The sequence below is a fragment of the Pomacea canaliculata genome, linkage group LG12 (genome assembly GCF_003073045.1).
Source record: "Pomacea canaliculata isolate SZHN2017 linkage group LG12, ASM307304v1, whole genome shotgun sequence".
In the NCBI taxonomy this organism is placed as follows: Eukaryota; Metazoa; Mollusca; class Gastropoda; order Architaenioglossa; family Ampullariidae; genus Pomacea; species Pomacea canaliculata.
Window position 1 is genome coordinate 8,153,153 of NC_037601.1, and position 22,248 is coordinate 8,175,400.

At 39.8% G+C, this 22,248-nt stretch overlaps 1 protein-coding gene across 1 annotated transcript; it reads left to right on the forward strand.

Moving 5' to 3' along the window:
• Positions 1-393: 393 nt before the first annotated feature.
• Positions 394-22,033, forward strand: LOC112577338. The gene is made up of 22 exons (XM_025260393.1): positions 394-548; positions 2,280-2,385; positions 2,679-2,757; positions 3,182-3,317; positions 3,409-3,500; positions 3,709-3,772; positions 4,275-4,416; positions 4,638-4,851; positions 5,079-5,432; positions 6,106-6,233; positions 8,360-8,576; positions 8,812-8,944; positions 9,172-9,290; positions 10,348-10,469; positions 10,631-10,734; positions 16,873-17,068; positions 19,120-19,255; positions 19,396-19,525; positions 20,037-20,149; positions 20,631-20,734; positions 20,941-21,032; positions 21,132-22,033. Exons 2-22 carry the CDS (start codon positions 2,294-2,296, stop codon positions 21,311-21,313), a joined length of 2,949 nt encoding a protein of 982 aa, XP_025116178.1. The 5' UTR covers positions 394-548; positions 2,280-2,293; the 3' UTR covers positions 21,314-22,033.
• The last annotated feature ends 215 nt before the right edge of the window (positions 22,034-22,248 follow it).

The following is a 22,248-nucleotide window of genomic DNA, read 5'->3' on the forward strand; positions in this document are numbered from 1 at the left end:
CTCCGAAAAAGTTCATATCTGGTTATAGCAGTGATGTAATTTATTCACTTTTTGTAATGTATGATTGTAGTAGTTTTCTTTTCATTTTTTTTTTTTTTGGACTTTGTTGCTATATGATGCATATGGTGGCTACAAAAATAAACTTAGTATTCAAAAAACATAGGTTCAACAAAATAAATTCAAAATTATTATACTCACTTGTGCAAATTGAAATATATGTTTATATTTTTCTGCAATAATTAAAGTCTTCAATCGCCACATTATTTGAGAATCAAATAATTCCAACATGCTCTACAAAAGTGATTGATGGCCTGTTATCCCGTGCACAGATTTTTATGTAGAACCAACTGTGGGAGCCGTATGTGCGGTAACTCTAGGGGAAAATACGGAGTTGTGGTTCTTATTGGTTCCTGCTAATAGGAGTAGTCCCCCTTCACACCATTCCCACATTTCGATGGTCAACCAGCGAAGTGTATTCATTGCAAATTCACCAGCGTTTGAATCTTTCTCACGTTGTTTTGCTTCGCCACAGTCGACGGCTACTAACCGTAAGTGATGTCTTTTATTGTTCTATCCAAACCATTATATCAAAAAAAGCTGAACAAACCTTTAAAACCTCTTCAAAATCTAAGATTAGTACTTAAAAACTTATGTCCAATCACAAACGATATTAAAAAACTCCATTTATTTAAAGTTTTTGTCCTTACTACCAATCTTAACTGTTAACTCCTTTTTAAAATGTTTCTCTAGCGCTCCTTCGTCAGCGGTATTATGCACTGCATAAATCACGCGATCATTAATAAATATTCGAGTAAAATGAAGATATTTGCACCCCACTTAACACTTAACATCTTTTCTTAATATTCACACTGTGTAGATATATATATATTCTCTATCCACCATTAGCACGCAGGATTTTCTGATAATAAGTTTCTTTATATACAAATCTGTTATATATTTGTATCATCACTATGCCATTTAGTTATTTACACAATATATATCAGGTATAAAACTGTACACATGGAGTATGAGAATTAAAGGTACAGTATCTTACATTTGTGTTTATTGTATAAATGGTCTATGTGAGCTTAATGGATAAGCACTAAACGAATGCAGCGGGAGGTCTTGTTTGAGGCAGCATGTACCGTTGACAGAGCTTGTTCCCTCCACCCCGCATCCCCTTCCACCCCACACTGGGTCACGCAAGCATCACAGCACGAGACAGACAGAAACAGCAGGCAAAAGTCAGTGCTCACACCTGTTTTCCCGGCACGGGAACTGGTCCTGCTTGGTAACGCAGTAAAACTTTGAGACGGAGCTAGCAAGAAGTACCATTTTGCCGCAAGTCGATTTTGTCCACTGGAATTGCCGCTTGCGTCACTTAGCTTCTTTCCCCCATCCCTGAGTTAGTGAAAAGTACCATCTTGCTGCAAGGCATTTTGGTCTGCTGGAATAGCTGCTCTTGTCACTTAGCCTCTTTCCCCACCCCAGGGAGTTGAGCAAGTGAGAAGTACCATTTTCGTCTGCTGGAATAGCAGCTTGCATCACTCAGGCTCTTTCCCCACCCCAGGGAGTTATTAGGTTTGGATAGGCATCTTACACAATTTAGGTTGGAGTAGTAGTTGTATATGTACATTATGTAAATAAATCTATGTCTTTTGAATCTATTTACCTATGTGAGTGTGTCGATGCAAATGATGCTAGTGTGTCGTACACGTGTCCTCGTGCGAATGAGGTGAACGAGTATCACTAGCGTGAGTGAGATTTGTGTTGTCTGTATGGTGGTGACACAGCAGCAGAGAGAACACACGTGAAGATCCATGGAATTGATGCAGTGATAGATGAGACAATTTAGTCTGAGCAAGTAAAGTAGGGTCTTTAGTGGACTCTAAGGTCGGCTGAGTGCAGATGCGTAGTGGAGATGAATTAAAAAGAACACAACATGAGGTAAAGATTAGACAACGCACCCGACTAACAAGAGCTAGAATTTTTAGTGGAAAATTATTCTTGGGAACTTCCGTCCTCTTTCTTGGAATACCAAATAGGAATGGACTGATTTGGCGCAAACGTAGGGCCGAGTGGGTGTTGGCCTTATAGCGAGGGTCAGTCCGGCTACACTAGTAATGAATTTCTGTAAATAAATGTGCTTTAAACATTGGGGTAGATGAGTATTTTACTCAGTATTTACAAATATTTACCTGGTTATCTAAAAAAATTTTAAGTTATAATAAGTTGTGTGCATGTGTACATATATATATGTTTGTGTCTGATGATTCCAGGGTAGTGCAGAAGCATGAGCACTGCAATTAACAATCAGCAATGGTCTCGCCTTCGGCAAGAACAGGAAAGAGCATTATCTGACACCAATCAGCAGATTTCTCAGCAGTAAGAGCTATAATTGTGTCTGTGTGTGCATGTATGCATTTGGTCAGAAACATAGATTATGAATACTAGCTGCTAGCAGGGTAAATAGTTTTATACACTGTTGAAACTGTTATGGTCAGTATTTATTTGTTCTTAAATGTTTTTGTGTGTGTGTAGTTTACAATGTACCAGAGTACCATTTGTGCTTAATGACACATTTGTTAAACTTATTTTGTAGCAGTTTGTGCTGTACAATTATTTGTATTATTTTCATTTGGCAGCAAGTAATGACTCTTTTTACTCTCTCTGCTTAGTGAAAAGTTCAAATCGGATTACTCAGCTCTTCGTGAAAGACTGCTGACTTTGCCCAACAAATTAACACACAACGTAATGGTGAGATTTATAATATTTTGGTCAAAAATACACAGTTATTGTCCTTGTTAATTTTAAGTTCTTATTGATGACAATTATGTATGATTGTGTAGGTCTAAAGTGTTTTACGATATGTCAATTACACAAAAGAGCACAATGCCAAACAAATTTAGCTTTCCGGACAGGCTAGACATTATTAACCTTATCTTTGATCACAAGAAATCTTTCCTGGAAGTAGGAACATTTTCTCCCCAGAATTTGGAGCAATGCTGGCTTTATTCTGTATGGGAGCTTCTGATGTATCAGTTCCATGACCAACAAGACTACAAATAGCACCACAGTCTTAAGTGTGTGATTGTGTGACTTGGATATCTTGAGAGGATTCAGATCTGTGGAATGATTGGATACAGTCCTTGATAGAGAAATTTCTTATCTGTTTTGACAGGTTCCATTCGGGGACTTGGCATTCATGCCAGGTCGTTTGGTACATACAAATGAATTGTTGGTGCTCCTAGGAGATAACTACTTTCTAGAATGTTCTGCTCGCCAAGCAGCTGATATTGTTTCTCGCAGACTGAAAGGTAACAATGTCGTGGTTATTTGTGCACTTTGTTATGCATGAATTTTATGTATTAATGATCATGTGGCTTAAAAACAGACTTTTTTTTCCAGAACTTGACAAAAAATTAGCACAACTTCAGCAGCAGAAACAGTTGCTTATTCCACGTGCTGATTTCACACAGGAGCTTCTTGATATGTCCAAGGTAAGTTAATATTTTTAGAAAAAAATTCATAAGACTAAATTATTTTGTGAGATGAATGCACTGCACTTTCTTGCTAAGGAGCTTTAGCTGTGTAGAGACCTCACATTATTTCTTTTAAAAATCTTGTATTCCTTAATGCTTTGCCTAAAGCAATTTTGCTTTCTTATCTACATGCAATATGTTTACGCTGTTATGTATCTATTGCCAGGATGAGGGAGAATTGGTAGAAATTAGAGAAGAGTTCAATGAAGAAAATGAAAAACAGTGGAAAGGTGAGCAATGATTTGGTGGTTTGGCATGTGACAGTGTTAACAATAAAAAGGATACACTTTGGACATTATAAAAGAAGTGCAGCAAAAGAAAAAATGATTTCTAGAGAAGACAATTAAAAGAAGAGACATGTCAAAAAGAAATTAGACAAATGTTTTCTTTCGTGTGATTTTAATCTGAGTTATAAGTAGAGGTATAATGGACAACAGCTAAATTTTTTATTACTAATTTCTATTATTTCCTTTTATTTTTGGAGCATATTTTTTCCCCATGCAGCTAGACAGTCTCTGAATAACTTTATCTTGATGTGTAAAATCATTACTATTATTAGTTATAAATAATATGTCTATATACTTTTTTAAAAGACAAAAAGTGATGTATTTGTCATCAAAAGTTCTGTTTTTCTGCTCATCATTTTTGTAAGATTAATGACAGATTAATTGCTAATTTTTACATTTTTCTTTTTTTTTTTCTTCTTAATTTTAATTCTGTATTTTTTCGCAGCTGATCGTGTAGAACGTGTTCGGAAGGCTCGACAGCAAGAGAATAAGGAGAGGGCAGCTGGAGGCTTTCCGACAGACGAAGAACTTTTGAAAAGACTGGATAAGCTTGAGGAGCAGGAGCTGGAGAGTCTTAGGCTAAAGAAGTGAGATGGGGTTGCTTGGGGATGGTTGGTTGATTGGTTGTGTTCTACGCTGTGCTAGATCACTGCGACGGGTTACCTGGGGATTTCTTTGTTTGTATTTTTACGAATTAATGACTTTTCCTTTGCATTGTGATACAAAGATTTTGTAAATCTTCAGCTTTGGTAATTAGGTGGCTATCTTTTTCTATTTAGACTGATTTTGATATGTTATGAGTGTGCAGGATGCCAGATTCATCTCGTCCTTCTGCCACAACTCCCTTAAATGCTGAGCCTATTATTTGCTTGACCAACATGCAGAAGACTGCAGCTGAAGACAGTGATGATGATGATGACGAGGAGGAGGAGGAGGAAAACGAGGACAGTGATCATAAAGTCTCAGTGCCAGACAAAATCATCAGATTTTCTCACACAAAAACATTCTTTACTGGAGAGGAGGTACCAGTGTGCTTTTTAAATCTACTTTTTAACCCTGTTTGAATTGTGTCCCATCCTGCTGCTGTCATCATCATTGATTATTGAAGCCGGCAAATTTTTTTTATATTTTTATTTTTCCACTTTTCTTTCAGTTCTTAGCTTTATCATTTGTCAGTTATATAGTGTGTTTTGGCTGTATGGAGGTTGTCTGTGAAGATGCTTGCTGGTCAAGCTTTCATATCTTGCAGGTTTCAGGCAAACAGGCTGCCAGTGACAGCAGTGGTGGGAGCTTTAGCATTAACAATCCTTCAGATCTCTACAGACTTGTGCAGAGCCCACCTTACTCCATCCTCAAAAAGCCTGGAAAACAGCATCATGGCCTTGGTGGTCGTAGTGCAGTCAGCTCCGAGAGTTTGCGACAAAAGATGGTCACCTTTGAAGACCCTTCCCCTACCAGGTCACTGGGCATGGGAGAAGCAAGCACAGCAGTTTCAAGGGTGTGTATACTGTCAAATGATTTCCAAGAAGAGCATAAAGAAAATAAGAGACATATAATGATGAGTGCACATGAGGATGAATACAGTGTTAGAGCAGCTGTTAAGGTTTGTTGAATAATTATCAAAATGTTTAAAATTTTGATAGTGGTATTAAGGGGGGCCTAAGTTTCGTTGTGAATGATATACACACGAGAAAAGGAATTTCTGTGAATTTGTTTTGGTTTAATAAATAAATGTACAGCTTCCATATAAAAGTTTTATAGGGAGATTTAATAGCAATGATCTTTAATAATAATTTACTTTGTAATAATAGTTACGGATATCGCAATGGTCCAAGAAACTGATGTTTGCAATGCTTACACTGAATATGGACTTTTATAATGGAGTCACTGACATCTGAAGAAAAGTATAGTGCTGAAGGTTTTGCTCTGAGCCCCTGTGTGACACTGACATAGGTAGAAACTATAATGAAAATTAGCATCTGCGACGGTGATAGACATGAGACTGAATGTTAGTTATACTCTTTGCTCAAATTTGCATTGTTTGCACACCTTCAAATTGTGGAAGCTTGAAACCTAGTCTTTGAGATAGTTGCGCAAAGTGCTACAGTAAATTACAAGATTTGTCTAGCATAATTATGAATGTACTAGTATGTTATGCATGTCAGGGACTAGAGTTCACCACCATGCCAACCCAAGAACTGATTAAAAAAAAAAAAACTTTACTGAACTAGTGGGCATACACAGGAGACTTAGGTAATGTCGCTTTGCTGTTGCAGGCTTTTAGAAACACGGTGATAGAGAAAACAGAGCAGGAAGGAACCTCAGGTGAAGGACATTCTGTGGCTAGCGAGATTGAGAGTTCCAGACCGACATCCAGATTCAAAGCCTCTAGACAGAAACCCAAGTAGCAGCGGATGGCGATAGGGGTCATGTGGATGAGCAAATGTAATGGTGAATCTGGGCCCCATTTAGTGACGACGTTATGCAAGAGATGTACTCAAGATGTACCAACATCAGCATGAGGTGGACTGCAGTGTGTGAGAGAGTCGTAGATGTTCCCTTTAAACTTCTGATGGGAATTCTTTTCAAGAAGCACTCTATCGTTATGAATGTGGAGCTACCTTGATGCTGTTTGTTTATATCAGAACAATAAAATGTTCCAGGAGTGATTATAGTTTGATTTGTTTCAAGGAGAGCCTCGGAGAAGTGTTACATTAAAGGATCAGGGTTATCAGAAGATCTCACAAAAGCAAATTTTGTTTTGTCCTCGTGAAATCGAGCTTCAAGAAGCATGCGTCATCATGGTATTAACTTTAATAATAATAATAAGAAGAATTAGAAGAACGGAGCGGCTTTACACATCTAATAATGTTTCGTAACAACGATACTGTCCGTACAGTACCGTACTGTACATATAACAGTCATATGATAAAATCTTTGAGCAAAAAACATGAAGGACACTAAATTTCCTCCGATGCATAAAACTTTGCAGATACTGTGGTTTGCTGCTTGCAAATAGAAAAAGAATCCTTTGTGATTTCATGGCATAAGGGTTTAGAGCTGGTGTTTCAATTTAGTCAGAAAGCACTGTGATAAGATGGTGACAACTTCGTCTAAAGTGCCGCTGATCACGATGTAATGAAAAGTATTTAATGCATCAAAATTAAGTTGTCGGTTTAAAGGTGAGGTCTGTGGCTAGCTGCATGCGCGCGTGCGATGATGACGATTATGAATAATCAAATGACGTAATTTTTCTTATCGTAAACTGTGTCACGACATTACGTAATGGACAACAAGCCTACCGTTTTGTAAGTGTTCGCCTCTCTCTTGCTATTTTATGCATATTTTATTCATAGATCAAAGACCCTTTGACCATAGGAGGAAATACATTTTCATGTTTACCGTTTGTAGTTTTTAAGTGAGATTAAAATAAATTTGTATCATTGATAGCAATGTAAACACTTGATCTATAGTTGAGTATCGTTGCTTGAAACCAGCCTACTTTTCACTCAATTTGTTTTCTTCTTCCGCGCCCCTGTACAGTGTCTTATTGAGTATTAAATCGAAAGCCCAGCTACTTTCACGAACAGGGAAACTGCTTTATATTTAACCGGGTTATTGATGTCTCTTGTCTTGTACATACCAACAATTACATACGTGAATATTCCACCCGCAAGCTCCACTATGTCGCCAGGTCATAACTGAGCCGCTGCTGGGTCACCTGCTGCTGATGAAGAAAGATCCTCGGCAGCAATTCTCAGCATGGCGATGACAGTACGGTGACTTGTTCAGTCTGTACGTGGGCAGGCAGTTAGTGGTGGTGGTACTCAGCGACTACAAGGTCCTCAGCGACTCACCGGTAAAAAATAACGCCTTCTCCCACAGGCCATAAAGTTTTCTTCAGGACATCATAACCGACAGCAGAGGTCTCTGGCGCGGCGTGCAAAGACCAAACAAGGTTGCTCTCAACACTCTACGTGAGCTACGGATGGGCTATAACGCCCTTTCTTTCTTCTTTTTTCTTTCTTTTCTTCTTTTTACTTTCTTTATTTTCTTCCTTTCCTTCGTTTCTTTCTGTCTTTATTTCTTTTTCTTTTTTTGTTTCTTCTTTTTTCTTTCTTTCTCTTTCTTCTTTCTTTCTTCTTCTTCCTTTCGTCTTCTTCCTTTCTTTTTCTTTCTCTCTTTCTTTTCCTTCTTCCTTTGCTTCCTTTCTTCTTTCTTCTTCTTCTTATTATTAAATTGATAGGACACCCTGAAACACATACATCACCATGTGCATAAACAACGATCATCGTTTGATTAACGCATCAGCATATATAAGAAAATTGTATTGTAACAATCGAGTGATGACCCCTCGATCTTCTCCTGTCGTATAATTAATTAGGGAGAGACCGAGGTGATCGCACATTATGACAGACTTTCCACTGACTTGTCGTAGGCAGCTGCTCAAGGAAGATGATTCCCACAGCCCGTAAGGTTCTGTTGCTGGCCGTCATCGTGCTGCTTCAGTCAGCGACTGTCTGTCTGAAGAGCCAAGAGGTCGAATATCTCATGTCTTCGTCAATCGGACGACGACGGCTACGACGACGCAGCATCCGTCGACGTTCATTACGGCCCCCACTTGCCTCGCCCTAAACGGAAAGCAACCCGCATAGGTCTCTCTGTCGAAAAAAAGATAGATATTATCAAAATGCACAACAGATGCCGGAGGGAATCTGACCCTCCTGCTACCAACATGCAAATCCTGGTGAGAAAGAGGGAGGATCTATGCCCCATGCCCTTTACAGATCTCAGGCTGACACTGACAATAACAATGATGATGATATAGAAAATAACCAGCTTAGTTTACTTTGTCACATTTAGCCCTTGCTTTAAAGATAAAGATAGGAAAATGTAATAACAACAAACTAAAAGTAAATTGTAAAAATAATGAGACATTGAAGATAAACAAGTATACACATGTTTGTGCCTGTCTGGTGTAGGAGTGGGAGGAGGAACTGGCGGACATCGCTCAATGTCACGCCCAGAGGTGTAGGTTCGAGCACAACACCAAGGAGAGAAGAGAGCTACATTCTTCAAAAGCATGGATTGCCCAGAATATGGGCATGGTGAACGGTGAGCCTTCCTCCTGTCTGTCTGTCTGTCTGTCTGTCTGTCTATCTGTCTTTTTTTCTTTGTAGTTTTTCTGTGTAGTTAACGAAAGCTACACTCTTAGAAGCGCAGTTTAATAGCAAGCCTGATTTTCCTCGGCTTTGTCAAAATACGAATACATGTTAGACGGTCATCTATAGAACACTCACATTATTGTTTTTGTTCTGATTTTTTTTTTTTTTTTCTTATAGCGGACTATTCAGCGATGAATGTGTCGGGACATGTACGAGGATGGTTTAACGAGCGCAACGATTACAACTTCACCTCAAAGGAATGCAGCAAAACCAAAATATGCGGCCACTACACAGCTGTACGGACATAACACAAAAGTGTCACTTGAAGTAACTCTTGGCACTTTCTCTCTCAAAGACGATACCTGTTGTATTCTGTCTCCTCTTCCTCACCTTAATTTTTCTCTTAGTTTTGTTCATTAGTGATGTTAAGAGTGAGTGCTTTACGGTAGTGCGGGTGTTGCCGATAATGGTGCTGGTGTTTGTAAAACATGGTGGTGGTGTTTGTAAAACATGGTGATGGTGTGACAGAAGCAGGCCCGTTCTTAGCCCCCGCGGGGCCCGAGGCAAAGGGCATGTGCGGGGCCCTCACGCCACGATCACACGGTTTTAGTTGGGATCTCAAGTCACTTCTTTCCTCAGGGATATCTCGTCTTTTATCACTGACAGCACGCTGCATACACATTACAACATAAGCCTACGATTAATTTATTTGTAACACTTCCATATGCCTAGTTACCATATCAATCTGAAGACATGTGCGATGACAGAAGTGGCGAGTGTGTGTTAGACAAGTGTAGTTAGACAATTAGTGGCTCACGATATTTGGACTAGGGATAGAAAAGTAACGAGGCACCTAGAGAACGGCTATATTTGGAATTGTATAATCTTGTAAAGTGATTTATAAAACTCTCGTTGATTAATAATTTCGTCATCACACTAAATTACCTTGTGTTGGTTATTGGGGATGCGCGCTGGGGGCTCAAGATTAATTAGCAATTAAGTGTAGGTGTGCGCGTAGGATGAATGTCGAATTGAGTTGGTAGAGGTGTCGATAGTGTGATTAGTCCGAGGTAACGGCAATCGCAATGTCTGACCATCTTCGCGTGCTCATTCCCCGCAGTTCACATCACTGTCTTCATCCATTTTATGATAACACAGTTCACCTCCTTTTATTATTAAGAAGCTTCTCTGTGTTTGATGCAAGTAGAGTGGATTTCTTGTTTGTGACCTTGTTGCTACAGGTTATAGGAATTGTTTAATTGAGACTTTAGTGCTACATGTTGTATTGATTGTTTGTTTGTGACCTTAAGGCGACATTTGTGCTGATTGCTTGTCTAATGCTTGCTGCTACAGTTGATGTGGCCCACCACACGATGGGTGGGATGTGGAGTAGCCGAATGTCGACCACTTGAGTACCCGAGGGTTAAAAGGATCTATGACGTGGGAACAATGTTGGTCTGTAATTACTTGCCTGGGTAAGTGGTAGAGTGAGTGTCAATTATAAATGAGCGAGGAAAGATAGGTGATATTACGAGAGTAATACTTGTTTATTTTAGCCGTGTGTTAGACCTTCATTCTTTCACGTGCGTGCGTATGTGTGTGTGCCTGTGTGTGTGTTTGATTTTTATTGTAAAAGAGGGAACGTTAGAAGCGATAACCCTGACGATAAACTGTATAAGACAGGCGGGGAAGCATGCAGCAGTTGTGATGCCGGTCAAAGCTGCGACAATGGACTATGCAGTAAGCTGCTGTTGTATCTTCATTCTCTCTTTCACTCATTGCAATTTCCTTCTATGTTACTTTCTCTTCCTTTTGTCAGTCACTTTTATTGTTATTTTAATTGTAGTGCTGCAGTCTCATCCCCTATGCCATCTTTCTTTTCGGTTATGATGTTGCAGTCCTCCTTGTTCTCCTCCGTTTCTCTCTATTCCCCCAACAAACACACACACAAGCAAGCGCGATAGCTGTGACACGCACAAACTGTCAATTTTTCTTGACTTACAATGTGTGCTGCATGCCTTGATCAGCTTTATGTGAATCATGTATTACCGAGTTGCAATTATTCATGGTGGATAGAAAGCGTGGCTTGTTAATTGTTTGTATGAGCTTTGGTTTTGAGCCAGCACTTTACTTTATTCTGTATTACATTCCTCTCCTCCTTCAGACCTTAGCAGTTCAAGTGTTCAGCAGGCACCTAGTATAAGAAACAATTACACGCCATTTTTATTGCAAGTCTCTTCATTCTACAGAAACTCCAGGCTGCAAAGGCACGATTTGCAAAAGCGGAGTCGAACTCTTGAAGGAAGAGTGTGTGTGCAACAGCAACGCTAACCCCGTCTGCCCTGCGACAGGTTCTGGTTCTGGCACCAAAAAGCTCGCTTTGGACAAAATGATCTTCACGGCTTCTACTCTTGCTACGGTCCTTTTGTTGAGGATTTGTTTCTAACGATAGCTGCAGATAGAATGAATTATTCACCTGTGTTTTCAAACATTGTAGCCTGCTAGTTCAAGTTCACCTTATTCACTGATCTACTAAAGTACATTAATTAAGGTAGCAAACAGATGTTGTCCCTGACAGTTTTGATATTTGTTTACACCAACTTTCTTTCCTACTTTCGATTTCGGCTCTTTAGTTTTTGTACATGATTTAAGGGAGGTTTCATTTAGAAAAAAAATTATATTTATATAAATATACAAGTATATTTAATATGGATTACTGTTGCCGAGAAAGAACATATCTACTAACTGTTGAAGTTTGATGCTTTGGTACTTCGCGAACGGATCGCAAAGCAGGTGACTTATTTGTTGGGATTGGAAGCTAGCATCTTGCAAGATCGAGGTTACTGAAATAAAATATGTGTGTGAGTTGCTTTTAATTCTTAGCGCTATCAACTGGTATGATTCAGTCACTCCCTTGGCCATACTCATGCCTTCGTTCCGAACTCAACTCAGTATTTTATACATGAAAATGCATTTGTTAAATTTAAGTCTGTTTTTTAGAGGAAGGACGCCTTGATACGAAAGCTATCGTAAACAAAACCATGCGAGTAAGTTTAACCACTCTTTTACAAAACAAATATACAAAACGCATGCAGAGAAGTATCTTACAGTGGCAAACACGTGATTTTTCTCATAAAACAATCGTTCAAATTAAAAGTAATGTTGTCACCATTTTATTGTGGACTTATATCTTCGAACAACGTATGGCTCTTTTGGCTATACTTGAGCCTAATAGTTACTTGTTTTATCAGTGATCGATTCTTTTGGGATTTTGGTGTTGGGAAGAAATGGACATAAGCTAGGACGAAATGATTTTCACTGTGGGGCGAACAATACGATTAATTCCTCTGTTTTGAAATAGAACCAACTGTGGGAGCCATGTGTGCGGTAACTCTAGGGGAAAATACGGAGTTGTGGTTCTTATTGGCCGTTCTTTGTCTAAAATCCCTCCTATGTGATTGAGATGCGTTTGAGAGAGCCATGCGAGAACAGAGCACAAGAACCACACCTCCGTGTCCGTAGGGAGAAGATCCTTAAGCATCCTTCCATTTGCTGACGGCGGAGGCAGGTATCAGTAGAGAGTGAGGAGACCCACTGAAAGGTGCGCAGGATAGGCCTCATGGGTGCACCTGTACCATTCCTGTCTCTCGTCATCTCTACTCCACAACAAAACATACAAAACATTGTGTGACGGTCAGGGAGTCTGGCCTAAACATTTGTATTTAAAACTAATATTATTAAAAAGTCTTGAAACTTGTGCTTTGTGCCTCTATACATATCTAAATAGATGTAAGGACTAAACGTGTTTACACAAAGAAATGTGTAGTCTGCGGGCCTGTAGTACACGAGTCAATGCGTTGCATGCGCGCGTGCGATGATGACGATTATGAATAACAAAATGACGTAATTTTTATCGTAAACTGCGTCACGACATTACGTAATGGACAACAAGCCTACCGTTTGTAAGTGTTCACTTCTCTCTTGTTATTTTATGCAACGTGAGCTAGTTTATAATAACATACATATATATATATGGCACAACATTAGAGTCGTGATCTTAGCACTAATCAAGTACATGAACAACACAAACATTACAAATTGTACATGAAAACAAAACAACAACCACATGATCTATAGTTGAAATTACGTAAACACTTGATCTATAGTTGAGTATCCGTGCTTGAAACCAGCCTACTTTTCACACAATTTGTTTTCTTCTTCCTCACCTGTACAGTGTCTTATTGAGTATTAAATCGAAAGCCTAGCTACTTTCACGAACAGTGAAACTGCTTTATATTTACCAAGTTATTGACGTCTCTTGTCTTGTACATACCAACAATTACATACGTGAATACTCCACCCGCAAGCTCCACTGTGTCGCCAGGTCATAACTGAGCCGCTGCTGGGTCACCTGCTGCTGATGAAGAAAGATCCTCGGCAGCAATTCTCAGCATGGCGATGACAGTACGGTGACTTGTTCAGTCTGTACGTGGGCAGGCAGTGGTGGTGGTGGTGGTACTCAGCGACTACAAGGTCCTCAGGCACTCACCGGTTAAAAAAAAAAAAAAGACGCCTTCTCCCACAGGCCATAAAGTTTTCTTCAGGACATCATAACCGACAGCAGAGGTCTCTGGTGTGGCGTGCAAAGACCAAACAAAGGTTGCTCTCAACACCATACGTGAGCTACGGATGGGCTTAACGCCCTTTCTTTTCCTTTTTTCTTTTCCTTCTTTCTTTCTTTTCCTTCTTTCTTTCGTTCCTTCTTTCTTTTCCTTCTTTCTTTATTCTCTTTCTTCTTTTCTTCTTTTTTCTTTCTTTTTTTCTTCTTTCCTTCTTTTTTTTTCTTTTTTTTTTTTTTTTTTGTTCTTTTCTTCTTTGTTCCTTTCTTCGTTTTCATTCTTTGTTTCTTCTTTCCTTTTCTCTTTTTTCCTCTCTTTCCTTTCATTCTTCTTTCTTTCCTCTCTTTCTTCTTTCCTTCTTCTTTTTTTGTCTTCTTTTTCTTCATTCTTACTTCTTTCCTTCTTCCTTTTTTCCTTTCTTTCTTCCTTTCTTTGTTTTTCTTCTCTCTTTCTTATTCTTTCCTTCTTTTTTCTTTCTTTCTTTTCTTTCTTCTTTCTTCCTTCTTCCATTTTTTCTTTCTTTTCCTTCTTTCTTTCTTCTTTTTTCCTTCTTCCATTTTTTCTTTCTTTTCCTTCTTTCTTTCCTTCTTTCTTTCTTCTTTCTTTCCCTTCTTTTGTTTCCTTCTTTCTTTTCTTTCTTTTTTCCTTTCTTCCTTTCTTTCTTTCTTTCTTTCTTTCTTCTTATTATTACATTAGAGGACATCCGGAAACAGCGGTAAAGTGTTTAGGTGCATAAGAAACGATCATCGTTTGATTAACGCATCAGCAATAATAATAAGAAAATTGTATTGTAACGAGTGATGACCCTCTTCTCCTGTCGTATAATTAATCAGGAAGAGACCGAGGTGATCGCACATTATGGTGTTCGACATCGCTGCAGGACGGCCGACAACGAATAACGAAAAGGACACTTGTATTTGTTCTCCTTGCTTTCTCCTTTTGTCTCTTTTCTGCCTTGCTTACTATTCTCTGTTTGTTTCTTTGTTTGTATATTTGTTCTTTCTTTCCTGTCTTCTTTTCCTCCATTTTTTGCGTTGTTTTACTTAATTGACAGACTTTCCACTGACTTGTCGTAGGCGGCTGCTCAAGGAAGATGATTCCCACAGCGCGCAAGGTTCTGTTGCTGGCCGTCATCGTGTTGCTTCAGTCAGCGACTGTCTGTCTGAAGAGCCAAGAGGTCGAATATCTCATGTCTTCGTCAATCGACGACGAAGACGACTACGACGACGCAGCATCCGTCGACGTTCATTACGGCCCCACTTGCGTCGCCCTAAACGGAAAGCAACCCGCATAGGTCTCACTCTCCAAAGAAAGAGAGATATTATCAAAATGCACAACCAGATGCCGGAGGGAATCTGACCCTACTCCTACCAACATGCAAATCCTGGTGAGAAAGAGGGAGGATCTATGCCCCATGCCCTTTACAGATCTCAGGCTGACAATAACAATGATGATGATTATAGAAAATAAGCAACTTAGTTTACTTTGCCACATTTAGCTCTTGCTTTAAAGATAAAGATGGGAAAATGTCATAACAACAAACTAAAAGTAAATTGTAAAAATAATGAGACATTGAAGATAAACAAGTATACACATGTTTGTGCCTGTCTGGTGTAGGAGTGGGAGGAGGAACTGGCGGACATCGCTCAATGTCATGCCACGAGGTGTGAGTTCAGGCACAACAACATGGAGGCCAGAAAGCTACACTCTTCAGGAGGATGGATTAGCCAGAATCTCGGCGTGGTGTTTGGTGAGCCTTCCTCCTGTCTGTCTGTCTGTCTTTTTTTTTTTGTAGTTTTTCTGTGTAGTTAACGAAAGCTGCACTCAGAGAAGCGAATTTAATAGCAAGCCTGATTTTCGTCGGCTTTGTCAAAATACGAGTACATGTTAGACGGTCATGTATAGAAGACTCGATTATTGTTTGTGTTGCTATTTTCTTTTGTTGTTTCGTATAGCGGACGATAAATGGCTGAATGTGTCGGGACATGTACGAGGATGGTTTAGAGAGGGTCGCGATTACAACTTCACCGCACAAAAATGCATGGGAGGCAAAAAGTGCGGCCACTACACAGCTGTACGGACATGACACAAAAGTGTCACTTGACACTTTGACACTTTCTCCTCACCTTAATTCTTCTCTTACCTTTGTTGATTAGTGATGTTAAGAGTGAGTGGTTTATGGTAGTGCGGGTGCTGCCGATAATAATGGTGCTGGTGTTTGTAAAACATGGTGAGGGTTTGAACCTTTGATAGAAATGGACAGAAAACATGGGTAGACTGTGAAAAGAGCTAGACATACAGTGTTTGTTGGCATGAATTGTTTGTGACTTTGGTGTGACAGGTGGTGTGATTGTTTGTGACCTTAAGGCGACGTTGGTGTTGATTGCTTGTCTAATGCTTGCTGCTACAGATGAATTGGGCCACAACACGATGGGTGGGATGTGGAGTAGCCGAGTGTCGACCAATTGACGTCACCACCCAAAAAAGAACTAGCCCCGTTGGAACAATCTTGGTCTGTAATTACAGGCCTGGGTAAGTGATGGAGTGAGTGTTTTATTGCCTCTACACAGAGAAGGTCAATTATAAGTGAGCGAGGAAAGATAGGTGATAGTACGATAGTAATTCTTGTTTATTTTTGCTTCCTTCTTTCACGTGCGTGTGTGTGTGTGCCTGTGTGTGTGTCTGGTGAGCAAGCAATCCTCAGAAAAACTGCCCGAGACTTACGTGCCTCTGTGTGTGTGTTTGATTTTTGTTGTAAAAGAGGGAACATAGCGGGCCAGGTTATGTATAAGACAGGCGGGAAAGCATGCAGCAGTTGTGATGCCGGTCAAACGTGCGCAGAAGGACTATGCAGTAAGCTGCTGTTGTATCTTCATTCTCTCTTTCACTCATTGCAAGTTTCCTTCTATGTTACTTTCTCTTCCTTTTGTCACTTTTAATGTTATTTTAATTGTAGTGCGGCAGTCTCATCCCCTATGCCATCTTTCCTTTCGGTTATGATGTTGCAGTCCTTGTTCTCTCTCCGTTTCTCTCTATTCCCCCAAAAAACACACACACAAGCACGCGCGATAGCTGTGACACGCACAAACTGTCAATTTTTCTTTGTTAATTGTTTGTATGAGCTTTGGTTTTGAGCCAGCACTTTACTTTATTCTGTATTACATTCCTCTCCTCCTTCAGACAGTTCAAGTGTTCAGCAGGCACCTAGTATAGGAAACAATTACACGCCATTTTATTGCAAGTCTGCTTCATTCTACAGAAACTCCAGGCTGCAAAGGCACCTTCTGCAAAAAGGGAGTCGAACTCATGCAGGACGTGTGTGCGTGCAAAAGCACCGCTAACCCCGTCTGCCCAGGTTCTGGTTCTGGCTCTGGCACCAAAAAGCTCGCTTTGGACAAAATGATCTTCACGGCTTCTACTCTTGCTACGGTCCTTTTGTTGAGGATTTGTTTCTAGCGACAGCTGCAGATAGAATGAATTACTCACCTGTGTTTTCAAACATTGTAGCCTGCTAGTTCAAGTTCACCTTATTCACTGATCTACTAAAGTAGATTTATTTACACAAGCTTTTTTTTTCTACTTCCGATTTCTGCTCTTTAGTTTTTGTACATGATTTAAGGGAGGTTTATTTAGAAAACAAAATATTTATATAAATATACAAGTATATTTAACAAGGATTACTGTTGCCGAGGAAGAACATATCTACTAACTGTTCAAGTTTGATGCTTTGGTATTTCGCGAACGGATCGCAAAGCAGGTGACTTATTCGTTGGGATTGGAAGCTAGCATCTTGCAAGATCGAGGTTACTGAAATAAAATATGTGTGAGTTGCTTTTAATTGTTGGCGCTATCAAGTGGTATGATTCAGTCTCACCCTTGGCCACACTCATGCACTCGTTCCGAACTCTACTCACCCTTAGGAGGCTTTTATTTACTTTATTTACTCATCCATAACCTCATGCAATCGCTAGCATTTCTTTGATAGCGCCGCATTAAAGTCCGAGTTTTAATCTCATTTCCTCCATAGATAGCATCAATGAAAAAAAAGAATGAATAAAAAACAAATAAAAAAGTAAAGTCGGTTACATGTCAATTGATTGAGATGCAAACCCTAGCTGCAAAATTTAAAACTGCTTTGATCGAACGAATGAATAAAAGAACGAACGATTGAAAGAAAAAAACAAACGAAGAAAAAAAAAAAAGAAAGCAATAGGCTTTAAAATATGCAGGAGACTTCAACTGTAAAATTTTAAAATGTATGAAGGAAAAAAGGGAATAAAAACAGAAGAAAAAAATTGTCTGAAACCTTTTGAAAACTGGACAATTATTCTTACGTTTGCACTTAAAAACCCATTTGCATTCAAAGCTCAGTGACCGCTGAGCGAACCATAGCGCTCTCGGCATAATTCTAACGATGGAAATGTTTTCAACCGAAGAGCTCTAAAGACGCTTTGGAAGTTTATTAATCCATCAAATTTCAAGTCTCACAAAGAGGTGGTGGTGCTGGGCTGGGTGGTGGTGATTGGAGGTGACTGAGGCCCACCGGTGGCTGCACAATAGACTTCGAGTTGTCTAACATGAGTATCAATTGAAGGCTTTTCGTGCAGACAACCTGCAAGAGGATTTTACAAGAACCATGTAATTATTTCTCGTGTGTAAAGGACACCGCAACTCGAAACACAAAAGAGGGATTTGAATGATTCTTAATGATTTTTGGTGAAAAGATTGGCTTGCGACCAAGAAATATAGTGGCGGTGTTAGAAGAGACGTGAACCTATTCAAATATAAATATTATCAAAGACAATGTTTCCACTTGCTTTACTTGCCTTTCCATTTAAACTTTGCTTGAGGTCCACTGGGTAGGGGTGTGGCTTACCTGTTTACTCACACCGTACTCCCGGTAAAGTTTTGAACTCTCTCACGAATATAATAACAGCAGGTTGGGTGACACGGTCAAAATCGTTCTATTTAATTTTTTTTTTTTTATAATCCTCTTGTATGAATCTGTGTTTGATTGGGTGGTTTGGACGGTAGGCATTGATCCCAAGGTTTCTTTTAATGCCTGTTTCATAAGTTAACAGTTCACTCGTTCTCAGAAGCGTTCAGAGGGCAAAGCCTCGAACTACACCTGTCCCACAAGGTGGAGTAGATTTCGTGCGAAACTTAACAGCAACAACAACAACAACAAGCTCAAGAACTGCCAACCGCTTCCCATGTTAACCGCCCTCTTGGGTGAAGGAAGACAGAAATGAACAAATCCTTTTCCTGTATGTTTCAGAGCCACCCAGGGTAGCAACGTGTTTGATATCTCCAAGATGACGCTGGCTATCGTTTTCCTTACAATTTCTCGTCGCTGTCGTCTTCACTTTTGTCGTGACGTCAGGCCAGGAAGTGAAGCCAGAGCTGGAGAGAGAGGAACCGTTTCTCCGGCACATGATGGGCACAAGTCATGGTCGCCTGGCGACGGCCGAAAAATCTTGGCCCGGGGCTGGCGATGTTGATGGGTTCTCGTCGTCACTTCTCGCAGAAGGCGCTCTGTAATAAGCAGTGGCATCAGTGCTGACAACAGGGCGATGCTCATCAAAGCACACAACGACCGGCGGAGACAAGTCCAGCCTGTTGCTGAAGACATGCTCTTCATGGTGAGATTTTCTTACCTCGTGATTACTTTTTTTTGCCTCATTATTAGGTTGCCCCGTTACCCTGTATACTCTGACAATAATGAAACAATATGATAGTAAATCTTATTGCCATGTATTCGGTTGTTTGGTGATGTCTGCAGACCTGGGATGACCAAGTTGAGCTGGTTGCACAAAACTTTGTCAACAAGTGCATTTTCACTCATAACACCAATCGCAGTCAGCAGTATTCTGGAACGGATTACCTGGGAGAAAACCTTTACACAACGACAGGTAGGTCACGTGAGACAAGTGAAGCTACAGGCAATAGTCCACCTGTGACACCTGTCATGGAACTTTATTCTTAATCTACAGTCGCCCCCGTCCTCACATCTGCATGGTTTTCATTAAGTAATTAATTCATTCACTTTCCTTTTCTAGTTTATTTTTAAAACATCAGGCTGCTCTGAAGAATGGTATCCATCATCACATCCATACTATTTTCTTCCTTTTCTTTCTTTCTCTTATAGTTCATTAATTAAATGCTTTAAGTATAGACTTTTTTTAAAAACTCATTTAAACTTTTCAGTTCTGGTTCAGAGCCAATGATTTATTGTGTAGAAAGGTAATATAAGGCGTTTTTGTTCTTTTTTATACTGTAAAATTTATTTCGTCTATCTGTCCCGCTCTTTTGACCATCGAGTCACATTTGAAAAACAAAATATCGTTCGTAAGTAGTGCTTGCCGAGTTCAAATGAGAAAGACTGTTTAAAAACTATTTTTCTTTTTTTTTTCCTGTTTGAAGCTGAACAAGTGTCTATGACGAAGATAGTGGAAACCTGGTACGGGGAGAATGTGGACTACAACCTCAACACCAACGTCTGTGCGCCCAACAAAGTGTGCGGTCACTACACACAGGTAACAGTAATACTTGAACTTTCTCTGTATGAACTTACAACTGTCACAAGAAACACAGTTCCTATGCTGTTCATACAAGCAGTGGCGACCACAACATTTAGAAAGTTGGAACTGCACTTTGTGTGAGAAGACTGAGTTATGTCAGCTGAATCTGAATTCAATCTTCTCATCAAACTTCGCAATTCGTCCAACGCGAACCCAATCTCAATGCTTAATTAGTATTAACATTTAGTATTATTTTTCTCGCTTTAAAGCAAGACCAAGCTGTGGTGGCTTCTGAGTTCTGGGTGGCTTCTCAGAGGCTCTCCGATCTTTGTCTGTTCAATTATGTCTTCTTTGTTGAGACGAGATTGAACGTATCCTTGCTTTTAAAGAGGTGGATCTTTCACCATACAAACGTGCACACCCAGGGACCGATAGTGGGACTGGAGGATTGACCACAAACCCCACGAATAACGTCCCTCGCGCTGTTTGCTGACAGGTGGTGTGGGCCACGAGCAACCGACTGGGGTGTGGGATGGCCCGCTGTGGACCTTCTGGACAAGACCCAAGTACAACATTCGTCATTTGTAATTACAGACCTGGGTCAGTAGTCCACTCGTCAACAGCTTTCTTTTCCTTTTTTTTAAAAGAAAAGAAGCGGAAGAGAGAAAAAAAAAACATAAAAAGGAAGTAAACTACTTTGATATAACTGCTACATACATGAGCATCAGGTTAGCAATAGACTTTAAATTAGTGCTAAACAACAAAGGAAACACGCATGTATATCTGTGTGTTTGTGTGTAAAACAGAGGGAATATCCAAGGCCAAGCTCCCTATCAGACTGGCGGAGGTGCATGTAGAAAGTGTCCGTCAGGAATGATATGTGACAACGGACTGTGCAGTAAGTAGAAGTTGTTGTATGTTAGATGTTGTCTCACCTCACAGTCCAGATGAAAAAAAAAACTTTCGCCGCAACTAATGGCGTTTCTCCTCTGAGCAGGGACTGAAGGTTGCGATGGGAAGACGTGCGGTACAGGAGTCTTGCAGCAGGACACCTGTGAATGCAACTGCACTGCAACTGGATACAACGGCTACACGTGTCAGAGCAGAGCTGCTGGTATGGGAGAACATTCCGTTACCACAGCGAGCTTGTTGGTCCTCCTCTGTTTGGCTCTGATTTAGATGACAACTGGATGATCAGATACAAGTTACGTGTACCCATGCTTGCCATGCGAGCGTGTGTGTTGGTTTGTTTGTTTGTTTGTTTGTTTGTTTGTTTGTTTGTTTGTTTGTTTGTTTGTTTGTTTGTTTGTTTGTTTGTTTTTGTTTGTTTGTTTGTGTGCGCGCGTGCTTGTCCATCTCTCCTTAATGCCTTACTTTCGACAAACCTCTATGGAGGTCCGCTGTGGGAAATTTGCTGAGAATCGAACCCCTCGGCTTCACTCTCCTTCAACCGCATGGCTCACATGACAACCTCTTGCTATTATCAGATTTCATTAATTTTGTTCTGGAGGGGATTAGTGGTCTTTATTAGAATTAACTGTGCAAAAGAATTTAACGCAAAGTCTCTGGACTAGTAAAAATGGACACGAGAAAGTCTTATAATAATTTTGAAGTCGAGCTTGTCATCTCCAATAAACACTTTGTCTTCCCCCAACGACCAATCCACGCCAGTATTTCAGCTCGCCGACCAATCAGAGCAAACGACTTATCAACATCACGGTGGACTAAGCTGATTCTTTGTTTAACCTTTAACATATTTGTCTACTTGCACATTTAATACTTTTCACATTTGAAATGGAGTTTCCGTGTCGATTTTGCTATTCACTCTTTGTTAGAACAAAGTCTAAAGCAGTTCTCGCTCAATTTTACAACTTTCTTTTCTGATTTGCCTTTTTTTTTTTTTTTGTATTTTTTTTTTCTAAACGCCTAAGAAGCAATAGTATACAAGCACTCACCTGATTTTTTTACATGTACCAGAGATTAAACACAAGAGACACAACGTTGTAAATGAATTTTGGTTTTTATATATACTGTATATATATATATATATTTACTGCGTATATCTGTGCCTTTCAAATGTAGATAAATAGTTTACACCTTGAGTAGAGGTTATT